The sequence below is a fragment of the Acomys minous genome, assembly GCF_964271855.1.
Source record: "Acomys minous genome assembly, chromosome: 18".
NCBI lineage: Eukaryota > Metazoa > Chordata > Mammalia > Rodentia > Muridae > Acomys > Acomys minous.
The window spans coordinates 53,602,839-53,626,261 of record NC_140501.1 but is presented as its reverse complement, the minus strand read 5'-3'; the positions used below and the strand labels follow the sequence as shown (position 1 = coordinate 53,626,261).

Sequence of the window (23,423 nt, the reverse complement as noted above, 5' to 3'; positions counted from 1 at the left end):
TTGGGTCACGGGTTCATCCTCAAGTTTCTTTGTATGTAGCACTTGCCCCGAAATGGCGTCACACACAGTAGGCTTGACGCTTTTCCTTCAGTTCGGAAAATCAAGATGGTCCCTCACAGACATGGCCGCAGCTCTCACTTGAAGTTTCAGGACTCCAGACTGTCAAGCCACCCAGGACACTCATGGGCTTTGGGGTAGCTGATTTAGGTCTCTGCTCGTAACCTCTGGCCTTCTTTGGCGCCTTGTGATCCCCCGTTCCTCCATTACCATCCCCTCCACCACGAGCTGTGTGGCCTTGCTCTGCCTTGGCAGGAGTGGAAGGCAGAGCTGAAGGACTTGACTAGGCTCCTGCACCGAGCCGAGGGGCCCTGGGCAGAGGAGATGGATATGTGGGACGAAGCAGCGGAAGAAGCTGCGTGGAAGCTGCAGATGCTCTATGGCCATGGGGCAGAAAGGAGGCACTATGAGGATTTGATAAGGATGAAACCCAGAAGGAGGATTCCCACCTCGAGAACCATCACTCTCAAGGCAGAGGAGGTAATGTCAAGACTTATTTTTCCCTATTGTAGGTCTTGAGTGTGACACTTGACTCCAGCCAGGGGAATTGTCCAAGGCACAGCAATTTTTATTAGAAATAAACTGGTACCCAAATCAGAATTATCCACCATCCAAGGTATCTTTCATTGTTTATGCCTAAAGATAGCAACCTTTGATTTCCAAATGGAGTTTTTATGCTTAGAAAAGACTACAGTCAGTTGAAAATTAATTTGTGATGACTTTGAATAAAAATGAATATATTTATTATATTATACATATCCATTATATATTACAGCATTCATTCTATAGTATATAATATATTATTGTAAATGCATTTAATTATATAAAGGCTTGTTCAAATAAACTTTGCTCATTTTTCTTATAAAAGACATTTGGAAGCTGCGCGTGGTGGCGCATACCTTTAATCTCAGCACTCGGGAGGCAGAGGCAGGTGGATCACTGTGAGTTTGAGGCCAGCCTGGTCTACAAAGTGAGTCTTGGACAGCCAAGGGTACACAGAGAAACCTTGTCTCAAAAAACAAAACAAAACAAAACAAAACAAAAAACAACGACAACAAAAGACATTTGGAGGCAGTAGGGCCTTAGAAAGATTTACACCTCTGTAGTCTCCTTGGCCTTCCATGGTGCTTGTTCCCCCTTAGTCATAAGGTTGCTGCTGAAGTGCCAGACATCACAGCTAGTCTCATGGAAAGAAGTAGATGAATGTTGGTACCAAACGCATCTCCCATTTCAGGAAGTGAGAACATTCCCAGAAACACCCTTGATAAATTTGTTCAGAATTGGGCTGGGTGGTGCTTCTTGGCTGCTCTAGAGAAAGCAGGACCCTGGCGTGTCCTGAGTGACTTAGATAAACCTCATTACCCATGGCTCCCCAAAAGGATGGACATCCCGACTGATACTAATAAAGACTGGGAAGCTCACCCTACTTTCAGAATTGGCAGATATTTTATTAAGCAGAAATTCAGAATCTATATTAAGATGAAATATCTGTGAAGCCAACACTCAATTTATAAACATTGTACATTAAAAAAAAAGCCTAAGGTCCTCCCTCCCCGCACCACCGCAGCCCCGGGGGCCAGTGAAATGGCTCAGCAGGAAAAGGTGTCTGCCGTCAAGCCTGCAACCTGAATTTGATGCCTGAAACCCATAAACTGGAAGGAGGGAACTGACTCCTGCAAGTTGGCCTCTGACTTCCACATGTGCCCTGTGACATGCATATGTGTGAACTTACATGTGTGTATGTATGTGCATGTGTGGTTATGCTCTCATGCACACACGTGTGACACACACACACACAATTTTAAGCAATCTTTTAAAAAGAAACTTAATTCATTTTCTATTTCTTTCTGGATCATTCGGTAGCCTTTGCTCAGAAGTGGCCACCACACATCTCAGCTTTTGTGCTCTCTGAAGTATTCCAGTTGAGAATTACTGCCCTGACTGCCAGGATGAATGTATCATTGTTCCCAGATGTATCTAAGCAGGAACAGGAGCTGGAAACCTCCCCTGTCTCACTTACTGTTGTTGAAATGTTCTAGAAAAGTCTACATATCAAGTGGGTTTTTAAAAAATGTATATACTTGGAATTTTTAAAAAATCTCTTTAAAGATCAACTTTATGATCAATTTTTAATTTGGGAAATATGATCATTACATCATGATTAATTTTCTATAATTATCCACTATATTTTCAGTAATTAAATTCTTCACAGTTGCCTTTTGCCATGTGGAGAAAGTATGCTCTAAGCAAAATTTAGAAAATTGCATCAATTTTAGAAGCAAATGGAATTTGGGGGATAAATTTAGAATCCTATAACTTTTCTGGAGTCCTCATCCAGCTGAGTTGGGCTGCACCATCTGGAAGTTAGGCAGCTTTCTAATATTCCAAACTGCATTGAACTCACTGTGTAGGCAAAGATGGTCTTGAACCTTGGAATCTTTGGTCTCCATCTCCTGAGTGTTAGGATCACACACGTGTGCCAGCACGCCCAGCTTATGCGGTACAGCAACCAAGCCCAGGGCTGTACACATGCTAGACAAGCATGGTGTCAACTGAGCTATAATCCCAGCCCCAACTGAATTCTACATACTTATTTTTTAGTATTTGCATGTGTGTGTGTGTGTGTGTGTGTGTGTGTGTGTATGAGCGTGTATGTGTGATATTTATTTTTAGTACTGTGTGAATGTGTGTGCATTGTAATATTTATTTTTTAGTGTGTTTGTAAGAGTGTACATGTATGAGTGTGTGTGTGTGTGTGTGTGTGTGTGTGTGTGTGTGTGTGTGAATGCACACCCACAGAGTCTGGAAGAGAGTGTGGGATTCCTTGGAGCAGGAGTTATAGACAGCTGTGAGTTGCCCAATGTGGGTGCTGGATCTGAACACTGGGCCTCGTGACTGAGCAGCAAGTGCTCCCATCCGCTGAGCCAGCCCTGACTAAGTTAAGGAGCCGGAACGTGCTGATCTCCAGTCTCCAGGCTCTCGGTGTCTAGGTCCTTGCAGAGAGCCCTGGGCTTCCTGGCGTCTGTTGTTTAAGGCGTTCTCACCGTCCCTTAGCAGCATGCTTGGTACGTGCCGCCTGTCTTCCTCTGCAGGCCGGAGAGCTGTCTGCCAAGCTGGACCCCTACATCCGGACTCAGCGGAGAGACTGGGATGGAGAATCAGCCGAGACACAAATCTGGCCTTTGATCAAATACGTGGAAGTGATTCTTCCCAAATCTGCGCTGATCCCAGAGGGAGTTGTCCTGGTGGACGTTCCAGGCACAGGCGACTTCAACAGCAAGAGGGATGAGATGTGGAGGAAGGTGACTTCTTTTCACAATGGCTTTCCCTCTTCTCCCCCGCCCCCTCTTCAAAAGAACAAGTTGGGATTTTGTGAGCTTGGTGGCATTAAATTCTTTCCTTTTCTGTATTGTGGTGTTGAGCAAGGCAGGGGCTGTGCATGGATGTCCACAGAAACCAGGGAAGAAGGAATTGGCAGGGGAGCTTTTGTAGCCGGGACAAGAGTATGTGACATATGAGAAAGGTGGCAGCAGAGAGGCCTAAGGGACACAGAGGCAAGGGAGAAGGAGCTGTGAGCCCCACGGGGGCATTTTAGTTACTCGCTCTTCTGCTGCTGTGATAGAATGTCCTGCCTCGGGCTGGAGAGGTGGCTCAGAGGTTAGAAGCACTAAAACCAGATACCCCCTAGGTCAATTCCCAGCCCCCACATGGCAGCTCACAACTCCCTAATAATTCCAGTTCCAGAAGATCTGGCACCTTCACACAGACATACATTTTTTTAAAAGACAGCAAAAAAATACAACCATTAAATCTGAAAACAAAATAAAACAAAACAAACAAACAAACAAACAAACAAACCCTGGGTATGTGCGTGAGTGGGGTGGGGAGAATGTCCTTACAAATACCAATCTGGGGAAGAAAGGACTTGTTTGGCTTACAGTTCACCATGACAGAGACAGCGCGGTGCTGGGAGCATGGGGCCTTCCTGGGAGTCAGGAAGCAGAGGGATCACATTGCATCCTCACACAGGAAAGAGAGACAGAGACAAACATACACTCATGAGAGAGACATCAGAGAGACAGGTAGAGACAAACAGATATATGGACATACGCTCATGAGAAAGACAGACAGACAGACCAGAAAGTGGGGTTGGGCTAGCCGAAAGGCTCTGTAACCTCCTCAGCCATCACCCCCTTCTGGGAACTAAGTCTTCAAACGCATGAGCCTGTGGGAGGTACTTCCCACTCGAACCATAACAGAGACCCAGAGTGCACGGCACAAAAGTCAACTGACAAGAGCCAAGAGTCTGCGTCCATATTGGCAGGCTGGGGGAAGGATGCTGCTCCTCGGGGCCAGAGGGAAGGGTCACGGGTGTGTGGAAGAGGGAGAAGACAGAAGCGAAGCCTGGAGGTGCTCACTGCCTCTGTCCTGCTGCTTCTGAGAGGCCAGAAGGAACAGGAAGAGTAGGCTGCTCCCTAAAGAAAGAGAAAGGGTGGTGGGAACACAGGACCCCAGCTGGATGGGGACAGGGATGGACAGACAGCCAACGTCATTGTTGATTGTTAGGGGCATAGCAACTATTGCAAAGAACTCTTGCAACTCTGCCTGTATTGTCGTGAACACTGAGTTGAGTGACCGCGGCTGACTTGACAGTGGAAACAGTGCTAGTTCAGAGAAGGAAAGGAACTTGTTCAAGGATAGCACGGGATGGAGAGTCACTGATAATCAAGTTTCCTGATTGATCCCCCAGGCTCTAGTCTCCCCGTGCCCTGCCCATTTTTTCTTGTCCTTTAGGATGAGCTACTCCATGGCCTCTGCCCTGGTCAGTGGCTCGAGACTGGCCATGTGAACTTTAGTTTCTCCCGGGTCTTGGTCCCGAACATTGTCTGGTTTCAGGCAAGCGGAGTGACAGCTAGAGTGAGGCCGGCTCCTCTCCTGGGTGGAACATGGTTGCAGCTAGTTTGGATGTACTGGGCAGCTTATCAAAGCTAGCGGATCTGGTCTGGATCGTGCTCTGAGAAGGTTGGCTACAGTGACAGGCTGGTTCCCAGAGTGCTTTGCCTGGCCTCACTCCCCTGCATTCCTGAGGGTTTTTTTTTTGACAGTCTCTCACAGGAAGTAGCTAAAGGCACTTCCCCCTCCCCCCCCCCCCAGAAAAAACAGATTGTAAGGGCAAAGGTCCATTGCCGCCAACTCTGCTGTCCCTAAAATGATGACGACAAATTTAGATGTCCTTGCTCTGCCACCTAGAATGTCATTGTGAGGCTTTGGGGATTGTTACCTAACTTTTGGATGCTCACTTTCAGCTCTGGGAGGGATGAGGGTAGGGTTGGCAGAGTGCCACCTCATCGCTCCTCTGAGGTCTGGTTGAGTTTGTTTTAAATGTGTTTTTTTTTTCCTGTGTTCTCTACAACTGGAGCCAGAACCAGATCCTGGTAGTCAGGGGCATAGAGTCGGGGTTGACATTTAAGCACAGTCACTTTTTAGGATTGCTGTCATTTTTCCCTCTTAGTGCATGTTTGTTGTGCATCTGTGCCTTGCTTGGACACAGAGAAGACAAGGATGAACGAGGCCCTGTCCTCAAGGGGCTTCCACACTTTGGCCTACAGTCTTCTATACCAAAGACTTCCATACACACGTTACCCACCTTGGAAGCCAGAGACCCAAGAGTCTCTAGGTTAACTCTAATTTGGAAACCAGGAGGGGGCAGCAGTGAGCAGTTTCATATTGGTGCCTACGCGTGGATCCTGATGGAGGAGGGTCAGGGTGCAAGTGTGTATGGCCCTGGGTGGTTCCTTTACTTCTCAGAGTCTGGCTTCTTCTCTTTAGAGGGCTTTGTCTAACACATAGGCCATATTCTTTAACCCACGATCTATGGAGCAGAAGACTTGGGATCAGAGAGAGGTGGGGAGGCACAAGCAAATGCATCGCTCCCGGTGCAAGCAGACACTTCTGTGCTTAAAATCAAGTGCCCTGGACCCCTTCGAAGGCATTTGCCATGAGCTGGAGTCTGCGTAAGGTGCTGGGGCTGCCTTTTCACAAAGGCAGCAGATAGAGGAGTAGGTTAGTGTGGGACAGTATACCTGGGCCACAGCAGGCGGCTTAGGAAATTGGTCTAACCACAAAGTCGGCCACTCATCAGCAGCTGTGTGGCCGTGGGGGGAAAACTAATATGAGACTTGCTGTTGTTAATTCAAGGTCTCTCAACCTTGTACCGTCTGAAGTCGGATAACTTTTTGTTACAGGAAGGTCTTCCTGACATTGTAAGGTGTTTAGCCTCTAGCTGTCAGTGACTGTCAGTGTCCCAAGCTGTAACAATTAAAAACACCTGCAGAGAGACTGGAGAAATGGCTCAGCAGCTAAGAGCACTTGCTGATGCTTTTGCAGAGGACCTGAGTCGGATTGTCAGCATCTTTGTTGCTGGGCTCACAACTGCCTGTGGGTCCAGTTCCAGAACATTGGATACTCTTCTTGCCTTTGTAGGCACCCACACACACATGGCACACACACACACACACACATGCATACACGCATGCAAATGAAACATCCTTTAAAAATATCTTCAGATATTTCCAGATGTCTTCTGGGGTATAGGGTCTCCCCTTGTTAACACAATTGATATTAATCAGAATAATGAAAATAGTAATTCTCAAATCACAAATTCATCATACACTTATGTTCAACATATTGTGTTGAAAAACTGAAAATCATCTTGTTCTTTGAGTCAGATGAGCATTTCACATACACAGAGATGAGACAGACAATTCAATGAGAAACATGTCACAGGGGCATGAGTAATTGTCACACAGAAGATGATCATTTAATAAAGCAGCGTTGATGCTACTATATTACGTTTGTTGGCCTTTGAAGCATGAATTATATAGGGCTTCTTGCTGGGTGACCAAAGGTAGTTTTGAAGAACTCTCCCCCAGAGGGTAAGTGAGATGACCCATGTGACTGATGAATCCGGACCTGGAGGCCTGAGTTGTAGAACTCTGTCAGTCATTGTACAGGAAGCTGGGAGTTCTGGTGGGTCAGGTGATTGAGGTCCTGTGGACTCTAAGATGCAAGGCACAGTGAGCTCTTCCCTGGAAGTAACAGAGAACTGCCCTGAGCAGTCTGAGAGGAGCTATAGTGGGGAGGTGAGCTGTATCAGATGTCCAGGAGAAGTGGTCTGCTCATCTGTAGTAACCCAGCATAGAGCCTTGAAAGACACGCAGAGACCAGGCTAAGCCTGTGGCTGGTGCACACACGAGGGCCCGTGAGCCGCTTTCTTGGCTGGTGGAGTGGGAGCTCTAAGCGAGAGACAGGGGTGGGGAAGGAAGAGCGAAACATCCATCACTGAACCGACATCTCCATCCATGACTAAGATGCCACCCACATTCTGACCCTTGCTGTGGCAATGTCCTCCAGACCATCGATAAGTGTTCCGTGATCTGGGTGATCAGCGACATAGAGCGAGCTTCTGGAGGAAAGGCCCACGAGGACCTTCTGAACGAGAGCATCAAAGCCTGCCAGCGTGGCTTCTGCAGGGACATCGCCCTGGTGGTCACCAAAACCGACAAACTCCAGTTGCGGGAATATCTCAGGTATTGTGCTGCGGGTCATCCAGAGTTTGGTGGAAATTAAGAGGCGTCTTCATTTCTATGTAGCTTTACACCCCCAAGAAGTAGGGAGATGGGAGACTTGTCTTCCATATTGGAATGCCTCTGAGAGTGATACAGTGCTGAGCACACAGCATGAGGTCACAAGATGCAATGTCAACGTTACATGGTCACTGGAAATTCTCTGCTGTCGCAGGAGCCTCTTCGCCTGTCCCCTGCACATGCCTCCACAGCTCTCCACAGCTCAAGCCTGACTGACTTCTCTGAGTGGCTTCCTCCCCCAGCCCCCCCCCCCCCCCGCTTTCTTTCTTTTTCTCTAATGGTCGAGGTCATAACTCTAGCTTCATCCTTTCCCCCCCTACAATTTGCCCTGCCCCATTGTGAAATCTGCGAGGCACTGAGGATCACCTAATTGCTGAGTCCACTGTGTAAAAGAGGCCTAGAGGACAGAGAGGGACAAGCCCAGTGCCACATGAGCCCAGACTGAGAGGGCCACCCTCTGCCTGGGACAGGGAGTGACATTACAGGACATTTCTGAGTGCAAAATACTGGCTAAACGTTAAGAAATAAAGGCCTCCTTCCCCAAAATGTTAGAAGAGGGGGGAGGGTGGGGAGGGAGGAAGGGAGGGAGAGAGAGACAGAGTTGAGTCAAAACGCTTATACAAAGGGCGGGGGCATGTCTGTCTGTCTATGCAGCTTTCAAGCAAAGTTGTAACTTTGCCAGGGCACAAAAATGAAAGTTTAGTCATTGTGACATTTCCTTTCCTTTCAGGGAAAGAAAGATGGGAAATGTAAGTATGGACCAACCGTTTTAAAACATATTTGTGCATGTGCATGTGTGTATGTGTGTGTATGTGTGCATGTGTGTGCATATGTGTATGTGTCTGCACATACGTGTGCATGTGCACGTGTGTGCCTATGTGTGTGTGTGTGCTATATAAGTGTGGTTGCCTGTGGTGGCCAGAGAGGATTATGGATCTCTGGAGCTGGTTCTACATGCAGTTGTGGATGCTGGGAACCAAGCTCAAGTCATCGGAAATAGCAACAGGTGCTCTCCACCACTGAGCATCTGGTCCAGCATCTAGACCAGTAATTTTTAAATAATGCCTTTTGTGGCTGGTACTACATAATCCTATATGTGAACACTTTCTGGGCCAAATGATGGCAGCTAAAAACAATGTGCATTCATCTCTTTACCACTGCTGATAACCCTAGCCTCTGGCTGCTTTGTTTTCTTTCCTAATTTAGCAAGCTATCCAAAGTCAGAGAGAGGCTGTTTTGCAAAGAAATGAGCTAATCAAACTACAGAGGACTAGACTTCTCGAGGAGAAACTGAAGGTGAGTTTGCAGGGTTTCTTGCGCGTTCTTCTGTTTCTCAGTCCCCAGATGCAAAGAAACAGGCACATGGGCATTTGGTCCTTTGTGGTATCAAGGTTAAGATGCAGAGAAACACATGTGCATTTGGTCCTTTGTGGTATCAAGGTTAAGAGCTTTGGGGTAGACAATTTAGACTTCAGTTTAGCGCTACTGCTTGATGACACCTGTGACCTTAGGCGTGTCATAGTACCTCTTTGCATCTCCACTTCCTTGTCTGTAAAATGGAGAGCTAGTATTATCTCCCTTGTGATTACTGGAATGACTAAAGGAGAATTCTGTCTCCTGGGAAAGTCGGGGTTGACTAAGTACAGTGTGTTGGGGGGTGCTCTCTGGGAACAAGTATCTAAGTCCCAATGGCAGCAGGGGAAAGTGATTCTAGGGAAAGGTTTTGGGGACATTCCCAGTTTCTTGGGAGTAATAACAACAACAACAACAACAATAATAACAACAACAATCATAAAAACATGAGTCTTAGGCTAGGAAGAAGGCTCAGTCATAAAACAATTGCTCTGAAAGCATGGGGGGCCCTGAGTTTGGGTCCCTCACACCCATAGAAAACTGATGTGGCTGCATGCAGCTGTAGGCTGTAGACCCAGCTGTGTGGGCCAAAGCAGGCAAATATTACTGGCTTGTTGGTCAGCTAGTCTAGCCGAGACAATAATCTCCAGGTTCACTGAGAGGCTGTCTCAAAAAACTAGGTGGAGAGCAATAAAGAAGAAAGTCCGTGCTGATCCCCAGCCTTAATATATGTACACACTGGTGAGCGCACCCCATGTATACTACACCGCACACGCACACACACACACACACACACCACGTGAACCAACAGTCTTTAGGGTAGGAGTGCACAGAGCAGAGGCAAGAATACAGTGACAACATGTGGCCACGTCTGATGAATCACAAAGTAAAGCTGGAGGTACAGTAAGTATTTCATGGGAACTGTAGTGTTTTCTTCACTTATTTTTACTGCTTTATCGACAAAATAGGACAAACATAAACCTGTCCTAATAGTTTCATATGACTGTAAAACATAAACCTACTTAGAGAGGAAACCTAACCGCCATGGCATAAATGGCGTGTCTGAGGATGTTTGCTCCCATAGATGTTAGGGGTTTGCCCAGGTGAATTCTTCAATCCTACTAGCCAATAGTATCTTGACTTCCATAACACAGAAGCAGAAAACGCATGTTGTACCATGTAGAATCTCAGATGCCAAAGCCTATGCTGCCAGCTCCGGGTGATCAGGCCTCCAGCATGAGCCGAAGTCTTCCTTCGGACAGTTGGATGCCAGTTTCCACGAGGCGACAGCTCAGCAAAGCTGCTCTGAATCTCTTGAGTTACTCTTGCTGGCAGAGGGAAACATGCATTTTATGAGGTCCTAATCGGGTTATCTCTTGGAACTGGAAAGGCATAGTTCTTCAGTGCTCAGTTCACAGCTGTGTTTATTGCTAATGAAGATGGCACATTGATTTGCATGAGTTGAGATCTGGCCAGCAGGGTGGCGGTGCAGCAGTGTGCAGCTCTGCTGTAGTTCTTGGCATTGGAATGCAAGCACTTTGGGGGATGCAACCCACGCGTGTCCCCACCCATGGCTCAGTGATGGACTGATTCTCTAGCCACTTTGAAACGTCATTTGTAAAACTTTTATTCCTACTATATGTCTTTGGGGCAAATTTCATTTCACTTCTTGAAAATGTGAGGGTGCCGGGCATAGTGGTGCACGTCTTTAATCCCAGCACTCGGGAGGCTGAGGCAGGCGGATCGCTGTGAGTTCGAGGCCAGCCTGTCTTGAAAAAAAAACAAACAAAAAACAAAAAAAGAAAGAAAGAAAAGAAAAGAAAATAGGAGGGTGAGGTCGAATAAAGTAGTCACTGTTGTGGCTGAAGATTTTAAGTTATATAATAGATTTTAAGTTATATAAGTGAGAATTAGAAAAAAAATCAGGCGAAAGGCTCTAGAGAAAGCGAGATAAAGGACTTAGGAATGGATGTGTCAGAAGTGAGAGAGGATTAGGGAGAAGAGAGCTGGGAAAGAAGAGCATACAACAGTTTTAACACAGCAGAGAAGTTTTCAGGATGCCCCCCAAATGCTGGGGGACAGGTTAGAAGGTCCCCACGAGCATACATCAGTGGAAAGACTGTGTAAGAAGTGGGGCTGTGGTGTGTCATGCTAGCTGAGAGAAGAGAAGAGGGTCTCTCTCTCTCTCTCTCTCTCTCTCTCTCTCTCTCTCTCTCTCTCTCTCTCTCTCTCACACACACACACACACACACACACACACACACTCATACATGCTATTGTGATTGTGCATGCATTTCCCTCCTGTTTCTTTTTTAGTTTTGAGACAGGGTTTCTCTGTGTAGCCTTGGCTGTCCTGGACTCACTTTGTAGACCAGGCTGGCCTCGAACTCATAGAGATCCGCCTGCCTCTGCCTCCCGAGTGCTGGGATTATAGGCCACTAGCCTGGCCCATCTCCATCCTCACTTTCCTTGAGTATTAGAGGGAAAGAGGAGAGTGGGTACTTTGTAAACTGTTCGGTTCCTTTCTTCCTCACTCTAACCCTTCTGAGACTTACATCTCCGTCTAACTTGGCTGCTATGATGGAAACAGCATTAGAAACAACAGACATGGGCATTTCTCACAGGCCTGGAGGCTGGAAAGGCCAAGGTCAAGGAGATGGCGTATGTGGTGTCTGGGGAATGCTCACTTCCTGGTTCACAGTGTGATGGTCGTGTTCTCGCTGCATTCTCCTGTGAAGGAGAGGAGTGGGGCATCGGGAATATTTTTTATAAGGGGACTAATCCTGTTCATAAGGGCTCCACGCTTGTGGCTTAATCACTTCACAGTCATTCTACCTCCTGAACACTATAACTTCAGGGAATCTGATTTCAACTTGTGGATTTTCCACTAATATTAAATTTATGCTTCTTTTTTTTCTTTGTAAACAAAAAAGTCTTCTAGTGCTAAATGAGAACACGATCTTCTTAAATACATTCTATGTGACTTCAATTAGAACTGCGCCAGTAAAACACTTGCAAACCGACTTCAAGAACACATTAAAAAAAAATCAGCCACCCAAACCAAGTTGATTCATCCCAGAGATTCCAGGATTACATCACATATGTAAATCAATTCTGCAATTCACTGCATAAGACACTGAAGGAAAAAAAATTGCATGGTCATCTCACTAGATGCAGGTCATCTCACTACATCTCTTCATGAAAAAATCCTAGAGAATCTGGAAATATAGAAAGGTACCTCAACATTAAAAATAAATTACTCAGCCGGGCGTGGTGGTGCACGCCTTTAATCCCAGCACTCGGGAGGCAGAGGCAGGCGGATCGCTGTGAGTTCGAGGCCAGCCTGGTCTACAAAGTGAGTCCAGGACAGCCAAGGCTACACAGAGAAACCCTGTCTCGAAAAACCAAAAAAAAAAAAATTGCTCCACATTGAAATGAGTATGATAATTCAGTAAGACACTCGTGTGGATCTGGGAGGACTTAGGAGCTGTGGATCAATATAATCAAAACATACAGAATGAAATTCTCAAACATTTATAAAAGCTCTTTTAAAAAAGAAACTTTTAACCTTTATCGAACACAGAGAACATTTTGTTTTTATAGGACATTTCTTTGTCTGGTTTTGTGCTGGGAAATGTTTAAAAAACAAGCTGTTTAAAACAAAACAGTAGCATCTCCCGCTTCTGATGTGCACTGTGTACCAACTTCTGCGCCATAAGCAGTTCCAGCATTGCCACTCAGGCAGAGGTGGGACACCACGTGACAGCCAGCACTCACAGGCAGGAATACATCGCCTCCGCTAACCTCTGCCAACAATGCATATTTGTGTGCTTTCAGTGTCTGGTTCTGGGACTTTGCCCAGGGCCTCACACATGTTAAGCACACACTTCACTGCTGAGCCCCACCCCTGGTCTCATGTTACTTACAAACATTCACTTTCCTAAGCAGGATCCTCCTCTGCACACTTACACTGGAGTCATTTTCACTATGCATTTCCTGCTGTAGTTGAAAATGTAACTTCACAGTTAAGAGATGATTGCCCAGGCATCGGTTTCCTTGTGACCCTGCTAATAGTGGACAGCTGGCAATGCTTAACAATAGCAATAATGTTGGCTGCAGAAGTGGCTTAGTTGGGAAGGTCCTTTCTATTCCAACAGAAGGTTCTGGCTTCAGATCGCCAACACTCGCACAAAGAGCTGAGTGTGGGGGAGGTGCCTGAAGTCCTGGTGCTGGAAGGCAGAGCTGGGAGGAGGCCTGGGGCATGCTGGCAGCCACTATACCTAAAGCTGTGAACTTCAGGTTCAGTGAGAGACTGTGACTATAGTGATAGTGATGGTGATGATGATGGTGATGGTCATGGTGATGCTGATGGTGATGCTGATGTTGATGGTGATGCTGATGGTGATAGTGATAATTATAAGAATGATGATAGTGATGGTAATAATATGGAAATCAATTAAGGAAAATACTTCAATCCCTGACCTCAACATACATGTGCACAGTTACACACACACACACACACACACACACACACACACACACACACACACACTTCATGTCTGTTTGTCTGTTCCCTGAGGCAATCTTGCAGAACTGAAAGCGAAAGAGCTGAGGTTGCTGAGAGTTCCATTGGGGCATCTGTGGCGCTTCTTTCCCCACACTCGTCCTATTCTGTTCTTTATGTGTCTCTCCTACCGCAGAGAAAACTGCCAGCTGACTCGAAGGTTCTGGGAGCCTCGGATCTGGTGTACACGGTCAGTGCCCATGAATACTGGCAGCAGGCCCTCCTTACTGAGGAAGAGAGTGGTAATGTCTTTTTTTTTTAACCTCAACCACTAAGATTTTAAAGAATAAGCTTGGTACCCTAAGCCTCCTGCTTTAGAATTTTCCTTGCCATAGGAAAGTCTTATTCCCACTCACCACAGTTTCTATACCTATTAGCATGTATTGTGTGTGTGTGTGGTGTGTCTGTGTGTGTGTGATCATGTTTTTCTCCTTGCATTGTTCTGTGCTGAGACCGAAATTTTTCTCTAATCCAAGTCTTACCAGTGTTAGTAAGACTCAAGGCACTGCGTTGTCATTTCCTTAGTGTGTGGGTTATGATTCTCCAATTCCCCAGCTACAGGCATTAAACAAGTTAATGAATGTATATCGCATGCTTGTCTGCAAGAGCAGGGAATTAGAAGGCATGGCTCCAGGCTGAGCGTGGTGGCGCACACCTTTAATCCCAGCACTCGGGAGGCAAAGGCAGGTGGATTGTTGTGAGTTCGAGGCCAGCCTGGTCTACAAAGCGAATCCAGGACAGCCATGGCTACACAGAAAAAACCCTGTCTTGGGGGGGGCAGGAAGGAAGGGCATGGCTCCTTCCTTTGCATAATTTTGAGTCTAAACAAGGAGCCAGTAATCCCCAGCGTGCAAAGATGAAAGGGAACCCCAGACTTATGTTGGCCCTGAGCACAATGGAAAGCTGGAGACTCGCGAGGCCCACGTCTATCTGGCGGGCTCTTGGTAACTAGATGAGGATTCACGCTGGCTTTTAGCCTGAGCCTAACGGGAACTACGTCTGCACACATCTCAGTAGATGTGTAGAGGAGTGAAGGAGTAGAGGTTAAGAAACAGAAGTGTGACATGTTCCCCAAACCAGGGGCACTGCCTCATGAACTACTATTATTTATTCTATTGCTAAAAATGCTTGGTCTTTTCAGTAGTATTTGTGTTGTTTGTGAATTCCAGAAATCCCCAAGTTAAGAGAATATATTAGGAAAAGGCTCCTGGACAAGAAGAGGAGGCTGGTGACCAAGTACGTGACCGAAGCCTTTGGCCTATTGCTCCTCACGGACACCTTCAACTCCGAGGAAAGCCTGCTGGTAAGGAAGACCCCGGGGTTGCCTCACACACTGCCTGAGCAGGAATAAGTTAGGAAGACCCCGGGGTTGCCTCACACACTGCCTGAGCAGGAATAAGTTAGGAAGACCCCGGGGTTGCCTCACACACTGCCTGGGCAGGAATAAGTTAGGAAGACCCTGGGGTTGTCTTACACGCTGCCTGGGCAGGAATAAGTTAGGAAGACCTCAGGGTTGTCTCACACTCTGCCTGGGTGGGGGGGGGGCGGGTTTTAGTTAGCTCAGTTGCCAACTTGACACATCTGGAAAGAGGAAACCTCCACTATGGGAGTGCCTCCATCAGATTGGCCTGTTGGCATGTCTGGATGGCATTTTATTGATATAGGGGCCCCAGCCTACTATGGGCACTGCCACCCCTATACAGGTGGGGCTGGGCCACTTGCAGCTCAGCTTGCTCACGTTTTGTTGGCCAAACAGTCAACAGGGAGCTCTGAGTAGATGGGGGGGGGGGCTGCCCTGTAACCATTACAGTCCACCTCTGCTGACCTGCGGTCCTGTGTGTGTCAGCAAGGGCCCATGTCCAAAGGGTTTCACAGCCTTCCCAAACAGCCACCAGGTCAGGGTGAGTGGTTCAAACACACGGCCCGTGAGGGGCATTTCACATTGAACGTAACGGGAAATGTAGTAACACTGTGAAAGGAAACAGACAGAAGAGGAGGGCTTTCAGCAAAAGCCTAAACATTTATCTTCATAGTCTAGAATGCAGACCTTTGGGATGCGCATTTAAGAATTATGTTTTGAGCTGGGTGCGTTGGCCCATGCCTATAATCCCAGCACTCAGAGAGGCAGAGGCAGGTGGATTGCTGTGAGTTCGAGGCCAGCCTGGTGTACAAAGTGAGTCCAGGACAACCAAGGCCACACAGAGAAACCTGTCTTGACTACTCCGCCCCCCCCCCCAAAAAAAACTTTAAAAAAATGCTTTTCCCCAGAAATGAACAGGTTTCTCATTGATAGATGACCGCCACCCCCCCCCCCCAACACACACCAATGGAGAGCTAACTGCTAAAGTAGAGATTGGAGACGCAGGGAGAAACATCAGCCCCCTCACTCAACGGCTAACTGCATTGTTTTTTTCTAAGAGATGAAGTATTGTGACATCAGCCAGACTGTATGTGAAAACAGAATCCAGACACACACCCTAGTATGAGGTGTCCAGCAAACCAGCCCCCTCCCCACCATACCCAGCTCAGGAAGCCAGTCTTCCAAGGTCTCCAAGTCTGAAGACTTAGGGTCAAAGGTCAGACTGCCATCTCTAGTAACAATCTTGGCAGTCGGACAACAGGTCTTGCAACCAACAGCTCCAAGAGGCCAGAGCTTGATGACTAGTTTCTCTAGACTTTAACCAGCCAGAGAAAGCTAGTTATGAATCCCTAACTAACCACACGGGGCTGTGGGGGGGGGGGGATAGGTGGGATGTCTCCAAATTCACTCAATAGTAGTTCTGAGTAAACAGCATTTGCTTTTCTCACTCAGTTGACCTTTGTCTATTTCCACAGCTAGATCTCAACTAGTCTGACATCTTACTGTACTGGGAAAGGGAGGGGCTAAGTAGGCTCTTGGAAGAGGGCCTGGGCTTGGGCCTGGCCTGGGGAAAGTAAGGCAGGGATGAGCCTGACAGGTGGCAAGATGGCAGAGACAGAGACCCAAGCTCAATGTGAAAAGGGGCAGGGCAGCAAGTTGGCCAAGTGACGGATTTGAAAGACTCTGTAAAGGGGGCTCGATCAGATGCAGCTGTGTTTGCATCTTCATCACACTTCTTAGGCTTTGTTTTGGCTTAGCTGCGTGAGAGAAAACAAAGCAAAACTCCTGGTATCAGAGATCTTTTCTCTTTTTCTTTTCTGATTTGACTATTGTCCTCTGAAATGGCTGGGGAATGGGTTTGACCTTCCAATTTCCTGAAAAAAAGTTCTGCGGGGGTGAAATCTGCCTTTTTTTTTTTTTTTGCCCAACACAAGATTGCTTTTGGAAGTGCCCGTGGAAAAAGAATCAAATGTGATTCTGTGAGCGGGTGGTTTGTTTTACAAACACAAGGTATTTTGGGATGAGTCCATCGGTGTTGCCCGCACGGAGGTGCAGCTGTGGGGGGCTCATCCTTGTCTCCAGACCTAAGCCATGCAAGGCCTGGGAGGCAGAGGCTGATGGGAACGTCACGGAGGGAGGTCTGAGGGAACTGAGGCAGCTTTCCTCAAAATTCCTTGGCTTCTGATCTTGGTCTTAGTTCTTTGGCAGAGAGTTGGAAGGCGAGTGTTCTGTCAGTGCCTTTGAATTCCTGAAAAAGAAAGAAAGAAATCAACCCTAAAATGCAAGTGCTTCATCATTTTTTTTTCAAGATTGTGTTTCAAACCAAAAGTTTAGATTTTGGCGGTGGTTAGTGGTTTTTAAGTGCAGCCATTATTTTTAGGCTCAGCAGGAAGCTGGTCATGACATTTCAGTGTCAGTGAGTCTTGGAGTGATTCATACAAAGTCTCAGCCTCCCCTCTACTGTTCTTTAAATCTAACACTTTATAGCAAGATTGTTCTGAGAAACTCATCGTTGCCTGTCGATGCCGCCCCCGACCAGCAGGAAAGACACCAACACTGGGAACTCTTCTTGCCACAGTTTATTCAGGATCCTGGACTACCGGAGTGACCCCGGGAAAAGCTCCCACAGAACCTTTATAGTGTGCCTGGTCCTGTCAGAGACTGCCACGTTGTCGCTCTTAGTTGGTGCGTTCTGATCACGCCACCTCACGCTATGCCTTCAGGCATGTGCATAAGGGGCTTGCTCACTGAGTATGCGCAAAAAGGGGCGCACTGCACTGGGGAAGCAGCAGGGGTCGCTGCTATCTGTGGCTCTCCACAGTTGCCGACACCGTCATTGCGTAGGCCTCTTGGTGTGTCATTTTGAGAACACAGATGGATAGTTCCCCACATACGTGGCCCCGCCACCACCATCCTTTTGTGACGTCACTATCACCTATGCAGTCCATGGCTGCATGAACCATCATTGTGCAATGCATGCCTGGGTGTTCTTCTTCCTCGCCCTGCAGATTCTTCTGTAAAGATGAATCATAACTTTAATTCTATGACCTTATAGCTTTGCTGCTCAAAGTTTGGTTGAAGGTCCAGAGGATCAGTTCACTTGGGGCCTGAGAAGGGATGCAGAATCTTAGGTCTTTAGATATTAAGGTTGAAGGGACATTGATGTCTTAGAAACACTTACCCTCAAAATGACTTTGTATAAATCAAAGACCATTAAATGCTTGCCGATTCAGATGTCATTGAGAAGATTTTTTTCTTTTAAAATATTTTTACATTTTATATTGCTATGTATTGATCACATTTGCCAGTTTCTTTTTTTAAGATTTATTTATTTATTTATTATGAATACAATGTTCTGCCTGCTCGTACCCCTACAGGCCAGAAGAGGGCATCAGATCACATCATAGATGATTATGAGCCACCATGTGGTTGCTGGGAATTAAACTCAGGACCTTCAGAAAAGCAGTCAGTGCTCTTAACCACTGAGCCATCTCTCCAAACCAGCCAATGAGTTTCATTATGACATTTTCATACCTGTGTTTAATGTATCATGGTCATATTCACCCCTGTTCTTTGTCTTGTCTTGATCTTAGTCCTCCTGGTGCCCTGGAAATTCTCTTCTCATAACAACTGAATTGTTATTTGATAAAAGATGAATGATTTTTGCAATATGAAGAGAAACCAGAATATAGGCAATTATTCAGACTTATTTCCCCCGAATAGCCTGCTGAATTTTACACCCCTAATCAGTTGTAACAGGCGTTTTTGTTCTGTTTCCCATGCTAAGAAACCCAAGGAGGTCTGTGCACTAAGGATGCCCGCTGGGGACAATAAGGATAAATCTACTCTGGGTGAATTACAGGCTGATGTGTGTGCTGACGACAGGTTTCCATGGGAACAGAGTTTAGAGACTCTAATGCTCCTTGTGACCCTGTCCCTAGACTGAACACCTGAGCGTGAGTGGCCTGCGGCGATTTGTGGAGGAGAAGATGGAGCTGTTGGAGGATGCTATTGAGCAGTGCTTTGCTCACATGGAGCAGCCCCTGCAGACGGGGGTCCAGGTGGCCAGGACTTCCTACCGCCGCATCCTTGGGGCCTGCTTGGTGGTGAGTGGCTTTTTCCAGGGAACTTGTACTCTGTGCAAGGTCAGCTTGATCTCCAAATGCTTCTTACACTATCTTCTTGCTTTCTAGAAAAAGCTAGAAGAAAGCTAGGTGTGGTTGCCCACACCCATAACCTTACCACTCTGGGGGATGGCTAAGTTTCAGGCTAGCCTGGGCTATGTTGTAAGTTCCCACTAACCTGAGGTGCTGTAAGAGTGAATCCCTATCTTAAAAACCCCAAGTCAAAATCAGCCAAGCAAGCAAGCAAACAAACAAAAGACAGTAGGGGAGGAGGGAAAATTCTACGTAGGAAATACTCTGCATAGAGAGTGTTTGCCTGTGGCTTGTGGAGAACGTTAAGTCAGCAGTCCAACAGAAGCAGAGCTGGACCTCCAGGTTTGAGTTTTTTAGTTGGAGAGTCAGAACCACCGAACGTCCACTGCAGACCCAGGACAAGGCATGAACCACTCAACATGTCAAATCCTTTTAGAGATTTCTTGATCTCTTCTGTAGAATGGGGATGCTACATGCCTGACCCAAATAACTCTTGGCATTGATGCTATTAGCATTTATGCTAGGTAGAAGGAGTACCTTGTAGGCTGGCAGAAATAGTTGTATCAATTGCTTGTATTCAGTTGCTCAAGGATGGAGCTGTAAATACAGGTAGAATTCTGTACGTTCTGTCATATTGCTCAGGCAGCCATGGTAGGGTATCACGGACACAGGGGATGACTTGACGAATAGGCACAGCTCAGGGTCAGATGCTAGCAGTGTTTGCAGAGGCCGCTTTCCTTGACCTGGAGACAGTGGCCTGCTCATGGTGCCCTTACATTTTCTTTTTCTTTCTTTCTTTCTTTCTTTCTTTCTTTCTTTCTTTCTTTCTTTCTCTCTTTCTTTCCCTTTCTTTCTTTCTTTCTTTCTTTCTTTCTTTCTTTCTTTCTTTCTGTCTGTCTCTGTCTGTTTGTCTTTCTGCCTGTCTCTGTCTGCCTGTCTCTGTGTGTGTACATGTGCTGTACTCCTAATGTCTCTCTCATAAGTACACCCATCACAAAGGCCCCACCTTTGTGACCTCACTTAACTTTAATGGCCTTTTTAAAGGCCCTATCTCTAAATACAGTGATATTGAGTCTTAGAACTTTAACATGTAGGCTTTGGAAGAGCCATGATTGCGTCTATAATGCCCATTAGCTTAAGGCGTGGTGATGTATCTGTGTGGTAGGGCGAGATGGAAGACTCCGGTTCTGTGAGTGAGACTCAAGTAGCTGTTTTTGAAATGACTTTGAAAGTTGGAACATCAACCGTGGAAAATCATGAGCCTTCTGCACGGAGAGGAGTGACATCTCCTACCACTAGGGAAAAGCCAGCTTACCGTGCCAGCTCCAGGACCCTTGGAAACATGTCCTTCAGCCTCCCTCACGTGACTGTAACCCCAGCCAGACCTGACTAGCCCCAGGGAAAGCCCTGGGCCAGAAGTGTCAGCCACAGCACCCCCAAGTCCCCCTCCCAACTCAGAATCTGTGAGAGAGGATAGGTGTTTACTCTCATTTTTTAAAGTCCTCTGTCGCACTACATTTACCTACTGTTTCCTAGCAATAGTTTCTACTTCTCAGTTGAATAGGACAGATCATAAAAGGGGAATGGCTGAGGAGTGCTAGAGGGTAAAGTCATGCAGGAGAGGCACATCTTTGAGACAGATTGCTGTGACAGGGAGGGCGGTCAGTTATCCTGAGGCCTCACCAACAGTCCACCCCACCTCCTCCGCTCCCTCCATCAGTCCACCCCACCACCTCCGCTCCCTCCATCAGTCCACCCCACCTCCGCTCCCTCCATCAGTCCACCCCACCTCCGCTCCCTCCATCAGTCCACCCCACCTCCGCTCCCTCCATCAGTCCACCCCACCTCCGCTCCCTCCATCAGTCCACCCCACCACCTCCGCTCCCTCCATCAGTCCACCCCACCTCTGCTCCCTCCATCAGTCCACCCCACCTCCGCTCCCTCCACCAGTCCACCCCACCTCCACTCCCTCCATCAGTCCACCCCACCACCTCCGCTCCCTCCATCAGTCCACCCCACCTCCGCTCCCTCCACCAGTCCACCCCACCTCCACTCCCTCCATCAGTCCACCCCACCTCTGCTCCCTCCATCAGTCCACCCCACCTCCACCGCTCCCTCCATCAGTCCACCCCACCTCCGCTCCCTCCATCAGTCCTCCCCACCTCCGCTCCCTCCATCAGTCCACCCCACCTCCGCTCCCTCCATCAGTCCACCCCACCTCCGCTCCCTCCATCAGTCCACCCCACCTCTGCTCCCTCCATCAGTCCACCCCACCTCCGCTCCCTCCATCAGTCCACCCCACCTCCACTCCCTCCATCAGTCCACCCCACCTCCGCTCCCTCCATCAGTCCTCCCCACCTCCGCTCCCTCCACCAGTCCACCCCACCTCCACTCCCTCCATCAGTCCACCCCACCTCCGCTCCCTCCATCAGTCCACCCCACCTCCACTCCCTCCACCAGTCCACCCCACCTCCGCTCCCTCCATCAGTCCACCCCACCTCCACTCCCTCCATCAGTCCACCCCACCTCCGCTCCCTCCATCAGTCCTCCCCACCTCCGCTCCCTCCATCAGTCCTCCCCACCTCCGCTCCCTCCATCAGTCCACCCCACCTCCGCTCCCTCCATCAGTCCTCCCCACCTCCGCTCCCTCCATCAGTCCACCCCACCTCCGCTCCCTCCATCAGTCCACCCCACCTCCGCTCCCTCCATCAGTCCACCCCACCTCCGCTCCCTCCATCAGTCCACCCCACCTCCACTCCCTCCATCAGTCCACCCCACCTCCGCTCCCTCCATCAGTCCACCCCACCTCCGCTCCCTCCATCAGTCCACCCCACCTCCGCTCCCTCCATCAGTCCACCCCACCTCTGCTCCCTCCATCAGTCCACCCCACCTCCGCTCCCTCCACCAGTCCACCCCACCTCCGCTCCCTCCATCAGTCCACCCCACCTCCGCTCCCTCCATCAGTCCACCCCACCTCCGCTCCCTCCATCAGTCCACCCCACCTCCGCTCCCTCCATCAGTCCACCCCACCTCCGCTCCCTCCATCAGTCCACCCCACCTCTGCTCCCTCCATCAGTCCACCCCACCTCTGCTCCCTCCATCAGTCCACCCCACCTCTGCTCCCTCCATCAGTCCACCCCACCTCCGCTCCCTCCATCAGTCCACCCCACCTCTGCTCCCTCCATCAGTCCACCCCACCTCCACCGCTCCCTCCATCAGTCCTCCCCACCTCCGCTCCCTCCATCAGTCCTCCCCACCTCTGCTCCCTCCATCAGTCCACCCCACCACCTCCGCTCCCTCCATCAGTCCACCCCACCTCCGCTCCCTCCATCAGTCCACCCCACCTCCGCTCCCTCCATCAGTCCACCCCACCTCTGCTCCCTCCATCAGTCCACCCCACCTCCACCGCTCCCTCCATCAGTCCACCCCACCTCCACTCCCTCCATCAGTCCTCCCCACCTCCGCTCCCTCCATCAGTCCTCCCCACCTCCGCTCCCTCCATCAGTCCACCCCACCTCTGCTCCCTCCATCAGTCCACCCCACCTCCACTCCCTCCATCAGTCCACCCCACCTCCGCTCCCTCCATCAGTCCACCCCACCTCCGCTCCCTCCATCAGTCCTCCCCACCTCCGCTCCCTCCATCAGTCCACCCCACCTCCGCTCCCTCCATCAGTCCTCCCCACCTCCGCTCCCTCCATCAGTCCACCCCACCTCCGCTCCCTCCATCAGTCCACCCCACCTCCGCTCCCTCCATCAGTCCACCCCACCTCCGCTCCCTCCATCAGTCCACCCCACCTCCGCTCCCTCCATCAGTCCACCCCACCTCTGCTCCCTCCATCAGTCCACCCCACCTCTGCTCCCTCCATCAGTCCACCCCACCTCCGCTCCCTCCATCAGTCCACCCCACCTCTGCTCCCTCCATCAGTCCACCCCACCTCTGCTCCCTCCATCAGTCCACCCCACCTCCACCGCTCCCTCCATCAGTCCACCCCACCTCTGCTCCCTCCATCAGTCCACCCCACCTCCGCTCCCTCCATCAGTCCACCCCACCTCCACCGCTCCCTCCATCAGTCCACCCCACCTCTGCTCCCTCCATCAGTCCACCCCACCTCTGCTCCCTCCATCAGTCCACCCCACCTCTGCTCCCTCCATCAGTCCACCCCACCTCCGCTCCCTCCATCAGTCCACCCCACCTCCGCTCCCTCCATCAGTCCACCCCACCTCTGCTCCCTCCATCAGTCCACCCCACCTCCGCTCCCTCCATCAGTCCACCCCACCTCCGCTCC

The 23,423-nt window shown here is 49.0% G+C and overlaps 1 protein-coding gene across 1 annotated transcript in view; it reads left to right on the top strand.

Moving 5' to 3' along the window:
• NUGGC (nuclear GTPase, germinal center associated) overlaps positions 1-23,423 on the top strand; it is a 35,806-nt gene that overhangs the window by 2,361 nt on the left and 10,022 nt on the right. The window contains exons 4-11 of the mRNA XM_084767006.1: positions 313-537; positions 3,150-3,359; positions 7,471-7,646; positions 8,434-8,452; positions 8,910-8,999; positions 13,757-13,862; positions 14,790-14,923; positions 18,922-19,086. Of these exons, the coding sequence (XP_084623132.1) occupies positions 313-537; positions 3,150-3,359; positions 7,471-7,646; positions 8,434-8,452; positions 8,910-8,999; positions 13,757-13,862; positions 14,790-14,923; positions 18,922-19,086 (1,125 nt within the window). The remainder of the gene's footprint in view (positions 1-312; positions 538-3,149; positions 3,360-7,470; positions 7,647-8,433; positions 8,453-8,909; positions 9,000-13,756; positions 13,863-14,789; positions 14,924-18,921; positions 19,087-23,423) is intronic.